This window comes from Tympanuchus pallidicinctus, unplaced genomic scaffold, assembly GCF_026119805.1.
Source record: "Tympanuchus pallidicinctus isolate F22 unplaced genomic scaffold, pur_lepc_1.0 scaffold3, whole genome shotgun sequence".
Classification (NCBI taxonomy): Eukaryota; Metazoa; Chordata; class Aves; order Galliformes; family Phasianidae; genus Tympanuchus; species Tympanuchus pallidicinctus.
In genome coordinates this window covers 43056979-43073347 of record NW_026294747.1, presented here as the reverse complement: position 1 = coordinate 43073347, position 16369 = coordinate 43056979, and the positions used below count along the sequence as shown (strand labels likewise).

The 16369-nt window shown below is 43.3% G+C and overlaps 1 protein-coding gene and 1 long non-coding RNA gene across 2 annotated transcripts; one reads left to right on the top strand and one right to left on the bottom strand.

Moving 5' to 3' along the window:
• Window positions 1–5559: 5559 nt before the first annotated feature.
• Window positions 5560–14155, bottom strand: CALM1 (calmodulin 1). Its single transcript, XM_052693705.1, has 6 exons — window positions 14021–14155; window positions 11466–11496; window positions 10487–10630; window positions 8427–8533; window positions 6919–7054; window positions 5560–6697 (listed from the first exon to the last, which is right to left on the bottom strand). The coding sequence occupies exons 1-6, from the start codon at window positions 14021–14023 to the stop codon at window positions 6669–6671; spliced, it is 450 nt and encodes a 149-aa protein (XP_052549665.1). The 5' UTR covers window positions 14024–14155; the 3' UTR covers window positions 5560–6668.
• A 137-nt stretch (window positions 14156–14292) lies between these two features.
• Window positions 14293–16048, top strand: LOC128085816 (uncharacterized). The gene is made up of 2 exons (XR_008209105.1): window positions 14293–14361; window positions 14689–16048. It is a non-coding gene; the product is annotated as an uncharacterized LOC128085816 (long non-coding RNA).
• The last annotated feature ends 321 nt before the right edge of the window (window positions 16049–16369 follow it).

The following is a 16369-nucleotide window of genomic DNA, read 5'->3' as shown; positions in this document are numbered from 1 at the left end:
CTTTTCACAGGGGTAGATAATGGCAGGACAAGGGGAAATGGTTTTAAGTTGAAGGAGGGAAGATTTACGTTGGATATCAGGGGGAAGTTCTTTACTATGAGAGTGATGAGGTGTTGGAACAGGTTGCCTGGAGAAGTTGTGGATGCCCCGTCCCTGGAGGTGTTCAAGGCCAGGTTGGATAGGGCCCTGGGCAGCCTGGTCTAGTAATAGATCTGGAGGTTGGCAGCCCTGCCTGAGGCAGAGGGGTTGGAATTGGATGATCTTTGAGGTCCTTCCAATCCAAGTCATTCTATGATTCTGTGATTCTATGCTCACCGTGGGTCTGATTGTCAGGACATTCGGCATCTGTGTGTAGGAATTTTTATTCTGAATATCTAAGGTAACAAATAGGCCATTTGAAAATATCCATTAAATTTTATGTCAAAATCCTTGAGAAACTAATTTTGATGATGTTGCACACAGATTCCTATGGAGCTAAATATTCTGTCATAAAATATTAAGAGATTCAGTAAAAAACTTTCTGAAGTCCTTGTTACATTTTATGTCCTACCAGGACATTTCAAATACATTTTACTGTATTTGAAAAGACAGTGAAGAACACTTGCACATCTGGCAAGTTCTGAATTACAGTTAACTTTCCTATGTTGTATATTTCTAGGTATATATAGACCTAGTGTGTAGTGGTCTAGGTTTTGGTTTTTTTTCTGGTGGATTTTTGTTTGTTTGTTTTTGAGAGACAGTAGTGGTGTTAAGGAAAGCGCATAGCACCACCACCAGAAAAACTTATTGCCCAGAATGCTTGCTATCAAATATTTATAAATCTGTGGGCAACAAATACTCCATGAGACAAGAAACCAAAGCAGACCTATGTTCAGGTATGCTCCTCATTCCCTCACACCCTATCCCTTTCTTTCACCATATTCATTTTCAGAATAATTACTGTACTGATCATAGAATCCTACAGTCCGGTCATTAAGGTTGGAAAAGATCTCTAACACCATCAAGTTCAACCATCAGCCCGTAACGATGGCGCCCACTAACCCCATCTCTCAGCATCATATCTACGTGTTTCTTAAGTTACCAGAAAGAGTGATATCACTCTGCATTTCCCCATCCTTTTCTGCTTGTTCTAGTTTCTACTGTACTCAAGCCTGCTTTTCCCAAATAACCTCCCTCTGTATGTCACCTGTCTTTTCTCCACTGTGCTTTGGTTAAACAAGCAGTTAGCAAAAAATAATCTGAATCCAAAACTACAGCTAGTCCACTGACAGTAATTCGGAACTATCAATTCCACCACAGTCTAGCAAAATGTGGGAATTGATAAATTTAATCTTTTTGACTTGCTCAGTTGATTCAATTGGTTCCCATTCAAATACTGTGCTCATTTTAAGTGCTGAGACTGGTAGTGCAACTTTTGTTCAAAAACAATTTTTTCCAAGCATTTCCTATTTAGAGATGTAGAAATAAACTATTCAGAATGATTCATTTTTAGGTGATTATCCCAGTTCTTATATTGCATTTGAACCACTAGCTGTCTTGAGAAATGTTGCTGCCAGGAAAATGTTGTGTTATGAATACTTTTTTCCAGTATTCCTGCACATTTTCCAGGCAAAGGGAACTGATATGAAAGTGACTTTTCTGAGATCTGAACAAGATTTCCCTGTCAATGAAGTGTGAAAGACCAGAGCAAGAAGTTAGTGCATATGAGGCTGCAGTATTCATTGCCAGAGGCAGCCAGATTTGTCCCATACCTGCGAGACCTGTGATGCTCCACAAAATAACCAGTAACCTTTTTGTTAGAGCCTTTGGTGGAGATGCTAGGAGACTTGTTTCTAAGTGCTTTTCTGGTAACACTGATGATGTTGCTCAGCTTCTCCAACTACACAGGAATCTTGGAGAAATGTAACCCACTACTGCAGCAGGCTCCTTTCTTGAATCAAATGGTTGTGTTTTTTTTTTCCCTGTGGAACTGAATAGTTTCATGTCAGGAAGGTACATTCTTGCTTCTGAAATGTGTTCTTGCCTCTACAGAGCAAATAAGTACTCAGGAAAGCAAGAAGAGGCTTCTGGTTGGTGCCACAGGGAGGGGAGCATTGCTCTGCAAAGTTCATGGCTGCTGTTACCAGCAGGGAGGATATCAAAGTAGGCACTCATTTCTTAGTAGATACCAGCTGTGCTTCATCATCTGGGGGAGTGTAAGTGATGCAGCTTCTATGTAATTGACAGCTCTGTCATTTATGCATATTTGGCCACTTCATCTAGAACTGAATTTATTAATATCAAGCTTAAAACCAATTATAAACTGTTACTGAACCTCCTGTATCTGTACTGTATCTTCTGAACGCCTCCCTGAGATACTTGCTGAATAGGGGTTCTTAGAAAACATCTAGCATTGATCTTCTAAGTACTCGGGGTCTTCATACAAACTAGCTATGGCAAATATTAGGATTCTTCAGAATTCCAAATCCATATGCAACTCATTATTTACTTAATTACTTCAAAATCCTGCATTTGGATTTAAAAGCAAACAAACAGCAAAAAATCCACAAGTTTTAGTATTTTGGAATTGCAACCTTCTGTGAAAATCCTGCAAATAAAATTATACGCATTTGCCTTACAGATTGTAAGGGTTCATCAGTTTACTTAGGAGTAGATTCAGGTTTGCTTTCCTAAACATCAGTCAGGGAAACATAGCACTGGCCCTCATCCCCTATCTTCACTTAACTGCTAGGTGTCAATAGCCAGATATATATCCCGTGGTCTCACTACAGTACCTTCGGTCAGATTTCACTTAAATCACTGAATTTAAAATAAATAAATAACCCAAACCCTAATTGGATTTTTAAGGTAGGTGTTCCAGTTAGTTTTCACAGTAGGAAAATGCATTCTGTTCAACTTCATTATTCTTAAACACCAAGACTTTTAGTTTAACGTGGTGTCACCTGGGAAGAAGGATCTGCACTGTTATCACACACCGCACTACAGGGACCAAGACACGGCCTCTGTCCCCTCCCACCAAGCTGTGCAGGGCACAGAGATGCCAGCTACAGCACCATGCACACAACCCATGGATCAGACCTGCACCCACAGGCAATTAATTAATCAGTAAGATGTAGGCTAACATCTTGATCAATTCTCGACAGCATCAGTGTTACCGGAGCCACAGAAGCGTGATGAACTGTTGCAGTGAGTTTTCTATCAGACTGGTAGCCCCCTCCTCCCCCTTCATCCCACCCCATCCCAGCACACAAAGCAAATGCCCCCTACTTGGAGACATTTTAGGACATGCGTGCCTGAGTGATTAATAAAATAAGCATGATAATGAATAATCTATGTTAAGCATTTTCTTACCCTTTATTTTTCATTATGATCAGAAGAGGAATATGATTAACAGCAGTTTAAACTTTAGCAGTACAATTTCAGTATTAAATATAAAACTACACTGCAAGTTGATGTATTTTAAAAATGGTTATGTATACTCTAGCCTTAAATTTATGTATCAAATACAACTCAATTGTTTCTTGCCTTGACAATTAACACATCTAACAAGTTTCAACAAGCCAGACATCCATCTTTTCCATTAAAAAAAATAAGCAAGCACACCAACTCTTATTCATAACAAGGGGGTGTAAAGATTCAACACTTTCCTGAGTGTTGTGCAAAGAAAAACATGTTTTGAGAAAGGCAGTTAAATAAGTGTAATGACAAATCTGAAGCTAAGCTGGAGGACCTTTTGATTAACTTCATATTTCATATATTATTTGCATCAGTTGAGAGCAACATGAGTTACAGAACTTCCATGAAAACAAGCCACTTACAAGCAGGTGGTTAAGCTTGATCAGTTTATTAAAAGGATTATGTGACACGGTTGCCTGCAATAGCAGGGGACTGGATCTGATGACCCAGGAAGTTCTTTCCAGTCCCATGTTTCTAAGCCATGCACCAAGTGTATCCAGCCCACACTTTCACATTTGGAAAAAGCCAAAGCCACACGCACACACACACACAAAAAAAAGTCCTTGATGACACTTCTCTAGATATTCACTATGCAGAAAGGAACAGAGCTAAAGTCCTGTACAGAGGATACATTTACTCGAGGTTGATGTGGTACTGAAGTCAGTTAATTAGATACCTCCAGGCAGATTCAGTTACAGGGCATACCAACACTGCACGCTGCCAGACAATTTCTAATCAAGCCAAGAACCTCTTGCAGGAATGAGGTCTCTGCTAGCAAGCACAGAGCACACTGAATAAGCTAAAAGCAGCTGTTCTTAAATGAACTACCTTACCAACCATGAGTGAATGACAGATAGATGGTAAGAAGTATTTACCTACTAAACAAGATCTCTCTGCACACTCAGGCAGAAGTAATTAGCTCAGAGCAGCAACCATTGCTCCTACCTTGCCTGCCTCTCAAGTCCATTCTCTATAAAAGCCAGTCTGCACAATCAGCACAGCCCTTCTCAAGCACTACCTAAAGTAGCAGTTTGCAGCTGCCATGCAAGGCTTTACTTCCCAAATGGTAGTCAGGCAATTTCATCACAGCAGCTGGTTTGTTATGACCGCACACGCAGCCATAGCAATAGCCTTTACAACTAGAGATCTACACTATTGCCTAGATTCAACCCATCTAACTTTCAGGCACTTGGTTAAGTTATCAGGGTACTTGGTCGCCCAGAACCACCCCCTAACAACTACCCCCCAAAAAACCAAGAACCACTGAAGGCAGATAGTCTTAATTGCCTCCTGGAGGTGTCTCTTTACCCCCACTGAGTGAGGCTGCATTTCCAACCAACTTCTTAACACAGGCACCTCAGTTAGACAGGACTCCTGGAGACATCTCTCTCATGAGATAGTATCAGCACTCTCCAAAACCAAAGGCAATTAAGCAATTTAGGTTTGCAACTCCAGTTACATTTGGAAACAAACTTAATCAAGTAATGAAGCTGTAGTCCCTCCCTCCCAAGCATGAACAGCCTACCACATGGAGGCTCTGCTGCTTTAAAAAAAAAAAACACCTTCTTTCAAACAAAGAAGAGTGGGCACAGCTGCTTTGCCACTCATTCATGGGGAAGCTGAAGGATCAGAGAACACTTACTCAAAGACCTGGAATGACTAAGCATTGCTAGTGCATGCAAAGCAGAAGTAACAAGACTTTTAAAATTAACCCTAGTCCTCTTCTCCACCCTGTAAAATTCATGCAAGTGTTTGAGAAGATAGTCAAGACATAATAGCCCCAGTTTCCAAAAAGGCTTATTTCTTTTAAGCATATTGTAAGAAACGTTCATTTCTTTTCTTTCTGTGGGTAGAGAAATGCTTTTTTGGCATGTTTGATAATCACAGATCTCTATGAAGCCCATGCTGTTCTAGTGCTCCAACTGGTTTCTACAACCTGTCAAAAAAAAAAAAAACATAGCGACCTATCTATATTTCCCCCAGTATTGACATGCATGCTGAGAGCTCTCCACTTTAGTGAAATGAGGTGTTACTTCTGTGCTGATAGTTGACGAGTCAGCATTACACGACTTTAAGACCAACTAAATTAACATTGTCGTAATATGAAAGGCAAGCACAAGTTCATTTATTTATAGCAAAGGTCTTGGGTTACAGGAGGTCAGTTCTTGCCATCTTGAAGAGATAGGGGATAACTTATTGCATACATGTGCATTATAATTTAGCAGCAAGTCATTCATAGAAACGCTTCCCTCCTACTGCTTTTTTTTGGTTTGTTATCTCAATTATATATATATTTTAGCTTTACAAAGCATTTAACACCACCTTTAAGTTAATGGTCTTTTATTGGAAAAAAAGACTAGCATTTACAACTTGGAATGGACATAAACTGTAATATCTTGAACAGCAATGTTGATAGTTGTGCTGAAGTCCACAGGCTACTCCGCCAGCTCCAAGTCATGGTACAGAAGGTTTTAAAAATATGAGAGTCCAAAGATGCTCCCTTGGTGAAGGTTTCTTTTAAAAATTTTGTGAACGGTAACAGCCCGACACCCGTTTCACTATAGTGCAATGCAGACAATGTTAAACCAATATTTTTTAACAGACATGCCATCCATAGTTAAGATCATCATATTTTTGGAGCACACTGCTACGTACAGGAGAACCATTCAACCTTTTGGGCATTTTCTCTAAGTTTCATATCCTTCAACCATTTTTGCTGTATACCATCCTGAGGTATAAACCAATTTTAAAGTAAACCAGCTATGACAATTTATACTACAAATTGATCTAGAATCCACTGTTGAATAAAAGAGTGGATCTTTGAGTTTTGTTTTTTTTTTTTTTTCCTTTTAATACAAATGTCTGACTGTGCTCAATTGTCAAGCTGCATGCATGAAAAACTGGCCAGCCCAAACAGTGTAATAGTCATTAGCAAATGGAACTTTCGAGTTCACTAAGTGCTTCCTTTTTTTTTTTTTAAATTTATTTATTTTTCAAGGTAGTACAATTAATTATATTGTAAAACTGATGTTTAACTTGATCTTTTGGGGACAGGACCACCAACCATTACATGCAGTTTGTGGACAGAAGGTATTTTGACATTCAGTTTTGCTATACAGAAACAGAATGAATAAATGAACTTTTTTTGCAAGAGGTAAGTAAAAGATTCAATTTGATTCTTCTAGAGGAAAAAAGGTGTAAAGGAGGTCTCTTCACTTTGCAGTCATCATCTGTACGAATTCTGAAAAGATAAAAGGTCACCGATTTATTGTCTCTAAAGTACTTTCAACTGTTACACAAATTTTAACTTTAGCAATAAAAAACTTCACTGCATCTGATTTTTATCCACAGAAGCAGATGCCTGAATCAACCAGTTGCCTTCAAATACTAGGAAATACATCCTACCCAGCATACATTCACTAAATCCAACCAGTGGTTTACGTCAATGTAAGTATCCATTACCTTCATAGTTGACTTGCCCATCCCCATCAATGTCTGCTTCTCTGATCATTTCATCTACTTCTTCATCTGTTAGCTTTTCTCCTAAGTTTGTCATAACATGACGTAGCTCTGCTGCACTGATATAGCCATTGCCATCCTGTGGGGGAAGTTTCACAAGATTATCATCAACAACCCCAATAATGATTAACACTGGAACTATGCTTAGGTTCCTAGAGACTGCTTTTAAACCAGCCTTACAGCACATGAAACACATCCAGTATACTTTATAACCCTCCAGTATGTACCAGTCCCATCACCTTATGAAACTTACATCTCACTAAATCCTTACCTAATTATAGTACTTAAAAGAATAAATTGCAATAGTTAACAACATGCTGGATTTTTTTTTTAAACTGTGGTAATGCTTCTAAAGATCTTTCAAAAAAAAAAAAAAAAGTTTATTTCATCACTGCTGCCTAAGCAGAAAAAGAGATCAATTCCTCTACCAGCAACAATAAAAATCAGCTTTCTATTTTGTGTAGCACTGCTTCTATGAAGAGAACTCATGCAGCTAGGTTAGGCTACTTGTTTTAAGATTTAGAACAAATCACACTTTCAAAAAAAGCATTTTAATTCTACTCATAAGCAGCCGTGAAAATGGCAAAAAGAGAAATATGATTTTAAGTCAGCATTCCTATTAGTAACATCCAACCCTAGAGCATATATCCAGACATCTCCAGAATTGCCCCCTTCCACCTACATGAAAAATGCACTAGCTTACAGCAGGGCGCTTGTGTCATACCTGCCATCACCTAATCTAGTCTGCAAAAATAAAATCAGAGGGGAGGTGAGTGGTAACTAAAGAATTCAACATTTCCACGTGCTTTCCAGCAGAGAATCAGACTTGCACTTTTTCCATAAAAAGCAGAGAAACCTTTAGCATGAGCTTATCAGCTGCATCAGCCACTGCACAATAATTCTCTTCTAACAACTGAGGGAAACCCCTCCTCTAACAATAGCTTGTCAGAATTTTTGTCATGTACAGCCAGGTATCCTTAGCGAAGGTAGGACTTGAGCTTGAGTTCCACTGAAAGCAACTTTCAAGACCATACCTTGAATACAGAAAATGCAATACTTCATGTCCCTGTAAATACTAATGACATCTTGCTTCAGAAGCTTTCATGAGGTATCAAAAATCTCACATACCCACGCAAACATCTCCCCAGTTCTCCAAAGTCATTGAATACAGAAATTAAAAGACATCCTTTCACACTCAGGCATCACACCCTCATCTTTGCTCCTAAGGGAAGGCCAGTGAGTTTTCTTCCAAGAAGAACCTTAAGTTCAGCCCTGCTGTGTAGGTACAATCTCCCTGCTCTGCAACAGGGCAGAGATTGCTGCTGTCAATTCCCCTTCTTATACCATAGGACTTCTATACTAAAGAACTTCTCTGCTTCCAGGTGAGAAAGCACTGAGGAAAAGATGGGCATCATTCCTGCTTCCGAAGATACTCAAAGATTTAGGGTTACCTTGTCAAAAACTCGGAATGCCTCACGGATTTCTTCCTCGCTGTCTGTGTCCTTCATTTTTCTGGCCATCATGGTTAAAAATTCAGGAAAGTCAATGGTGCCATTACCTTAATAAAAAGAAATTCCCCAGAATTAAAACTTCCACACTTTTATGCAAGAAAAGCTGGCATTTAATTTAGCCAGGCACAAGAATGAGAACAATAGGTTCTTCACAGTATTCTTCTATAAGAACCTCGTGTTTTCCTAAATTGTTACTACTGCCTTTTTCCTTTTACAATATGCAACAGACACTTCCACCTCAGTGTTTCAGTACAAGTTCTACAGCTGCCCTCTCCAGGACAAGCCATACCTTTTTCACCACCCAAGCAAAATGTCTCTCTAATGTTCCAAGGTTTACAATTTGTAGACTCACCTACTTAATATCCTTCTCCATAACTCATCATTTAGTTTATTCAGCCTCTTCCCAAATGCTGTGTAATGTTCTAGAAAAGCAATACAAATCCACAACATCTAAGCTCTGAAGTCCCTTGTTTAAAACCAACTTCCTTAACCCATGTTGTGCACCAAAGTAATGCACAATTTTAAGGGGCAAAAGGCATCCGCAAACTCATGAGAAAAGCTGCCATTGTTTGATATTTCTCATAAGCTCAACAAGTATTCTGATACAAGCGTCACAGCAAAAACTGAAAGTCTGGTATTTAAATTCCTCAAAGTAAGGATTCAAATTTGAGACTTCTCAAAGCCAAGAGAAACAGTTAATAAAGATCCTCCAAAGAGCATAAACCAGGTTAGCATAGTCACAGTTCAATCCTAGAATACAACCCAAAATTCAACAGCTGAAGGAAAACATTAAGTAGCTCACTACATAGCTAAGATCTACCCATTTACTGAAGGAAACAAACTCATCCAGTAAATACAACAAAGCAGGTAACGGAAGTTTCAGAAAGCTTTCATTGTTTAGGGATTTCAGACTGAAACGTGGAGCTATTTATAACAGCAAGCTTCATTTACCAACTGGAATACAAGTCTCTCACAAAGCTTAAAAAAAAAAAAAAACTCTCAATGAACTGTAGACTATTAGCAAAGCATCTTGCTATAAAACAAGTTTAAACATACGGGCAGAGTGTACTTATCTGAAATCCACAATCTCTTTTCAATTTTAATCAACCAGTGCAACACTGCAGAATGGTACCTGAATAAGCCACTATACACATCTACATATCACTGCAAATCCTGAGTATCGGGAAGTTTCAGTGTCTGCAAAGACAGCTGGCAATTACAGTCCCCCGCCATTTTCTAAAAGCAACCTTAACATAAGTCTAACAGTCAAGTAATTCATGCTCCAGCCTGTGTGCTTTCTACTCTTCAAGTTATTGCAGCAAGCATCAATCAGCCAACATGAGATCAAAGCCTTGGCACCAGTGAGCATTGGAAGGCATCTCTCCTTTTTTCTAACTGCCAGTCTGCTTGAAGTCTCAGAAACAAAATCTTATTCTCTCTTCTGGCACCCACGTGAAGCGATTCTGATCAAGACTCACATAAGGTTTTCCTACTTCTGCAAGTGATAGCCTCCAGCCCCACCCCCAGTTGTGACCCAATATACTGCTTTAAACTATGCAGTCTCTCCCTGTTGCATTTTCAACTCTTGTGAGTCCAGCACTATACCATTCTAATTACATCTTTGGCCTTAAAACAGAACTAGACATTAGCACAGGACAACATGAGCCAATGAAACACGTCCAGAAAAGCTACGTGGGAGCACAGGTTAAATGCAGGTCAGGATAAGTTGGGCAGCAACAGGAAGCCTGCAACCCATAAAATATTAAGGACTAACAGCATAACTTTGTCTCTGCCTATCCTCATTCAGATTCTCACTTAAGACTGCTAGCATCTTCGCTGTGCTAAGAACAAAGAATAACCAGACACCTCTCAGTTTACTTTAGCCAGTATTTTGAAATTTGGCTTCAAAAGAACAGTGTCACAGCAACTTCTTTATACAGTCTGAGCATGGAAGACATATTTAGAACACTCAGCATGAGAACCATCTTTCTAACACTTACCATCAGCATCTACCTCGTTGATCATATCCTGCAATTCTGCTTCTGTTGGATTTTGACCCAGCGACCTCATGACAGTTCCCAGTTCTTTTGTTGTGATAGTACCATCACCATCTTTGTCAAATAGGGAAAAGGCTTCCTTGAATTCTAGAGGCAGAAACAGTCCCACTGATTAATAACAGTGCCAGCATAAGGTAAAACTGCATATAAAAATGCATTCCAGTAATAATGCTTGGTAATATTTTAAGAAACAAGCTTGTCCATGGATTAACAGAATTAGTATTTTCAAGTATTAAGAAAAAACAGTTACAATACCAACTATAACTTGCACAGCCACGCGACCTAGGCTTCAGTGTACTAGCATCACATCACAATGCTGATGTATTTCAACATCTTGTTGCTTGAACCACTGTTGTATCACAAACATTTGTGTAGGATAAGTGAAGAGAACGCTGTAATTTCCTATTTTACCATCAAATGGCTTATGGGAATAAGAAGAATGTGTAAATAATAAGATGAGTAAAATAACACTAAAGAAACAGAGTAAGAATTGGTGATCTCAGGTGGGTGTGACTGGTCTTCAGAAGGCCCAATACTGCTTCTTCTCCCAATTAGTCTGTACTAGACACATTCTTAGAAATTAAGAAATCAGCTTAAGGCTTATTTGTTGCCATTTGACTTCAAGTTTATAGTCACATGAAAAAGACAGCTAGTTCTGCCTTGACTTCAAGCATGCAATCAAGATTCTAGTAATTGTTTGTAAAAAACATAGGTAGGCCTGGCTCAAATCATCTCTGGTCCAATGAAACAGTACCCTAGGACAGAATTGCCAGTAATCTTCCAGAACTTTTCAGAACAGAGTGCTTTTATTTTAAGAAGTGCTAGCACAGATTTGAAACCACAGAAAGACATCTTGTCCACTGTATTTGAGATTTTTTTCATTCACAAGCAATTAGCCAAGAATATTTATCAAGGTACTTACCAGCAATCTGCTCTTCAGTCAGCTGGTCAGCCTACATGAAGAATAGAACACTTTAGAATAACACTTCTAGCAACATCCAGCCCCAAGACACCTCCTTTCAATTTCACAGCAGCAACTTATCATTATTAAGGTCATTTTCAACCCCTGGAATTCCCCTGCTGCTAGACGATCCCACTCACCTACACAACACAGCCATTTCCAAAGACACGAAAGCCACTTCTCCTCCGAGCTGCCCATTAAGACTAGGATATACCATCCTTCAACTCAGAGAGCCTGATTTGGTCAAGTGAAGGACACCAGGCAGGCTCCTTGTAATTGGTCAGACAGGCATGAAATCCTTAATGACATGTGTTTAGAGTTTCACATCACATCAGATGTCATTTCCAGAAGCACAGTGCCCTGATCAAGCACAGGGGGCATTTGCACGCTGGTGGGCTAATGACAAGTGTGCCACCTAGTGATCCTCCACAGGTCCGCCCTCCCAGCACAGCCCCAGTGTGAGCCTGCAGTATGCTTTATGAATAGGGCTGTGCTGCAACAGGAGGAACTGTTGCTCAGTACCACAAATTATCACCAGCCAACAGAAACAAAGTGCCAGTTCAAGCACTGTGTTACTCTTTCACACGGCCAACCACCATAAGATGTCTCCCACCATCACAAAGGCCATTTTGTGCACCCCTTTAGGCAGCAGGATGGAAAGCACCTGCCTAGGAGCTTCTGCTCGCAAGGAGACTAGCACTGCACCCAGGGACTCAGCAGGCAGGAGCACACCTGCAGCCCCTAACTGTGCCAACCACATCCTTCCAGAAGACTCCATCACGATGAGCAGGGCATCACCCACACCTCCAGCCTTTGCACTAAGAGAGCTAACCAGCTCTTTTAGAGGAACGATGGCAAGAAACTCTTCTCATTGACAAGACAGCAAACCCAAAGCAGGATTTTACATACCTTTACAGAGGTACTGGTGAACACAAGGCATCAGCTCCTCTAAAACCTATTTTTTGAGGAGCTTGTACAAACCCCAACAAATGACTGTATAGGTCTAAGAAAGGCATCTTGTAACCCCTTTTGACTTGAAACCCCATTACTTTCAGGTACAACAGCTGGATAACTGCACCGGAGAGCAATTGGGAACTCCCTGGCTGTACTGTCTCTTAAAGCACAGGGGAATATCACAGGACTGAAAGCCCGATGTATGCATTAACAAACAGGCTGCATCTCTGCGCTTAGGCAGCAAACTTCATCGCTTTTTAAAAAATATTTTAATGCCTGTACCAGGTGACTAACCAATGCCACGTACTGGGTGGTTAAAACCTGCAAAAACGCTCGCAGTTAAAAACCAATTATCTTGTGGAACCAAACAGCTGCAGAAAACACACCCAAAACGCACTTCGGCTTCCCACTCTTTCTGCAACTTTCCAGCAAATGAGAGATGTTACAGCTCGCGGACATTTACGTAACGGCCACACACCCCGCAGGCCGGGAGGCAGAGCCCCGCCTCGGCACGATCTGCGGCCCGCGGCACCGCTCCGCGTCCCGTTCTGCAGGGCTTCTTCCTGCGGCCGCACTCAGGGGCGGAGACGGCGGCTCCCGGGCACGCCGCGCCTCGGCCGGAGCCGTACCCGGCCCCCCCCGCCCCCCCTCCAGCGTCCGAGTGATGTCAGCGCCGCCCGGCAGGAAGGCGAGATGGAGAGACAGCGCCGAGCTACACCCAGATGGCCGCGGAGCGATTAGAGCTCAGCCGCAGCCCGAGCTCTCACAGAAACCGGAGCCGCGGGGAAAAATAAACCCGAGTGCTTCCCCGGCTCTTCGTCTTTCGGAGAGGCCACGCGGCACCGAGGCGACGCGTTTCCACGGCGGGGCCGGCGCAACAGGCGGCGGCCGCGCTGCTGCACTGCGGCCCCGCTCTGCTCCGCGCGGCCGTCCCTCCCCCTGCTGCCAACCCCTGGGCCGGGGAGCTCTGCCACCCCCTCCCGCCGAGCCCCCGCGCGGGGCCGGGGACGCGAGCGAGGCGCGCTACCCACCCCCCAACCCCCGCCCCTCCATAGCCGGGGGTGCGCGGAGGCTGGGGAGGAAGAGGAGGAGACATGATGTAATGCGGGCGGCGATGCTGCGTTTTTTTGGGGATGGGGGGGTGCGAGGGCGCAATAGCCGCAGCGCGGAGCCCTCCCCCGGCCGCCTCCCCCCCCCCCCCCTCCTCCCTCCCTGCGCAGTGCAGCTGTGCCGGGCTCCCGCCGCAGCCCCACGGAGCCGCGCCCGGCCCTTCCGGAGGGCAGCGCGGGGAGGGCGAGGTGGGAGGGAGGGAAAGAAGGCGGGCAGCGCCGCAGGGCCGCGCTGAGGGCCGGGGTCCCGCTCGGCAGGATCCGGAGAAAGGGGAAGGGAGGAGGAAGAGGAGGAAAAGGCCCGGGAGCCGCGCAGCGCGGGGGGGGGAACACTGCCGGGCGGGAAGGGCCGCGGCCTCCCGCCACCCCCGCGCTGCGGGGTTCCGCCGTTACCCGCCGTTACACCGCCGCTCCCCGCGCACTGCCCCCTGAACCCGCGGCTGTACTACGTACCATGGCACGGCGGCGGGCCCGACGGCGGCTGCACGAACTGCGCGACCACGAGCGGCGGCGGCTGCTACCTCCTCCCTAGCGCGGTGCGAGAAGTGCTGGGGGTGTGAGCCTGCGCCGCGCCGCTATATATGGAGCGCTGTATCCCTCCGCCGGAGCGGGGCCTTTTTCTCTCCTCCCCGGCGCGGTATGGGTAAGGGTGACTGCGGCGAGCAGCCCTGCCCCCTTCGCCGCCCGGCCCCTCCCCTCCCCCCCCCCCTCCTCCGGCGGCCCGCTCCCACCCCCCGCAGCGCTGCGGAGCCGGGGCTCGGCGGTGCCCCCGACCCCTCTCTCCTCGCCCTGAGGTAAGACCCGGGCAGGGCCGCCACACAATACGGCGCTGAGCGGCCCCGAGACGGAGATGTCCTCCGGAGGGGCTGCGGGAGCACAGGTGCCCTGCGGTAATCACAGCGCGTTTGTCAGCGCCGGCACCCGGAGCACGGCGACATTCGGTCCGCGACCGTCTGCGGCTGACGTGTCGCTTCAGCCCCTGCTCAGCAGAACTACAAGAGGAACGGCGTGAACATGTCCTGAAGTCAGGCGTTCTCTGCCCCGGGTTTTGGGGTTTTGTTCACCAACCGATGATAACCCGGGTAAACACTGAAGCATTCACATCGTGCCTTCTCCGATAGGTACAGAAGCATACCAGACCGGATCTACGCTGGGATTCCGCTTCCCTTAACAACAGCACCCTCCGATCCGAGCTCCCTGTAGCCGAGATGCCTTCAGCTAAGGCTGTACCCTGGGCCTCTCTCTGGGGGAGGCCATAGTCCAGGTGGTCTGTTCACAGCATAGCCATCATGAAAAGCATTTTCCTATATATACTTTCAGCTTTGAAATACAGACAAAATAGGTTATGTTCTGTTTGCTGAACGATTTCAGTAGCTCTACAAACATAGTTACAATTTATTTGCTTGCCTTTCTGGGCAGGGTGATAGGATGGCAAACACGAACATTATCCACTTCCCATCTAGAAATACTTCCCACACAAACCACAGCACATCTCATGCTTTTGGTCATCATTTGGTCCCAAAGCCATGCTGACATTTGTGTGAGTAGTGTATGAAATGGTGTCAGAAAACTGACTTGCAGCTGGCTGGTCTGCAAATTGTAAGCTTATGGACTGCTGCCATTTTAGATACAGAATGGCTGCCTTGCTATATTAAATATGTCTGCTTAAACAGAAAGCAGTGAGGTTGAGTGTTTTGTTACATACAAGAACTTGCAAATTAATATTTTGTTTTCAAACCAGGCCAATAATTTTAAGCTCTTATTTCCCAGTGTAATTTCTTTCCAGGAAAAATGACACAGTGTTCAATTAGTGTGAGCCACTGGTGCTTTGCTTGGAACTCTCCAAGTCTCAGGATGTGAAGAAGAGTGTCCACGTACAAATCATTCACGTTGCTGTACTGCCCTTAAACAGGTGAAGATCTCCTTACTGAAATGAGAGCTCTATAAAAATACTGGGGTAATAAATGCATACAGTTATCTTGCAAAGATAAATGGGCAATGCAATCTCATGGTCTTTGGCCAAAGTGCTTCTAATGCGGATGGTTGAAGATATTTTCAATAGAATAATCTCAGCAGCGTTAAATCCAGCAGTTTAGAATGTGAGTGCCCTATTTCAATCTCTTGTTTTTTATGTACATGTAATACGTTCTTTCATTGATACAAAGCCTTCACTTGTTAAAAAGTGAAGGGATTAGATTATGTCTGCTGAGGAGATTATGAGTAATTAAACTTTATGTAGATTCTTTCATAAAATATCAACATTACAGTGTTTGTACATATGTGAGGAAGCTTGGCAATGTGGAACAGCCTCTTGGTCACCTTCAGTGGATGTTGCCAAGGATTAACAGGACCTCTGGGTAGAAGGATTGCTGTGTCTTTGTTTCTTATTTTTTCTTTTCTGTGTGTGTGTGACTACTTTTGCTAACTCTTGATGGTTTACATTAATAATTCATTTTTACTGAAAATGGAATTTCAAAACAATTTTTTTTGAGTGGCTTTGAATATTGTCTCACTTTATATGAGAAAAAATTCAGGATGATCAACTTAGATACCACAGATCACTTCTGCAGTAGTTTCTGCTAAATTGCGTCATTCTGGATTTGAAAGTATTTCACAGCTAATGCTCCAAAATAACATTCTGACTAAGGGATTTTTTTTTTTCCTAGTTTGACATATGGCAGTGATGAATGTAAATAAAACAGAATATTAATGTTTTGCTGCTTGCTTAATGTAGAAAATCTCACCTAAAGTGGCATCTGCCTATTCCTTGTAAGCTTGCTCAGTTGTATGCTAGAGTTTGAT

Coding starts and splice junctions, on each gene's coding strand:
- CALM1 (XM_052693705.1), bottom strand. Junction 8,534..10,486: donor CAACGAGGTAGATGCTGATG/GTAAGTGTTAGA, acceptor CTTTTTATTAAG/GTAATGGCACCATTGACTTT. Junction 7,055..8,426: donor CATTCCGAGTTTTTGACAAG/GTAACCCTAAAT, acceptor CTTCCCCCACAG/GATGGCAATGGCTATATCAG.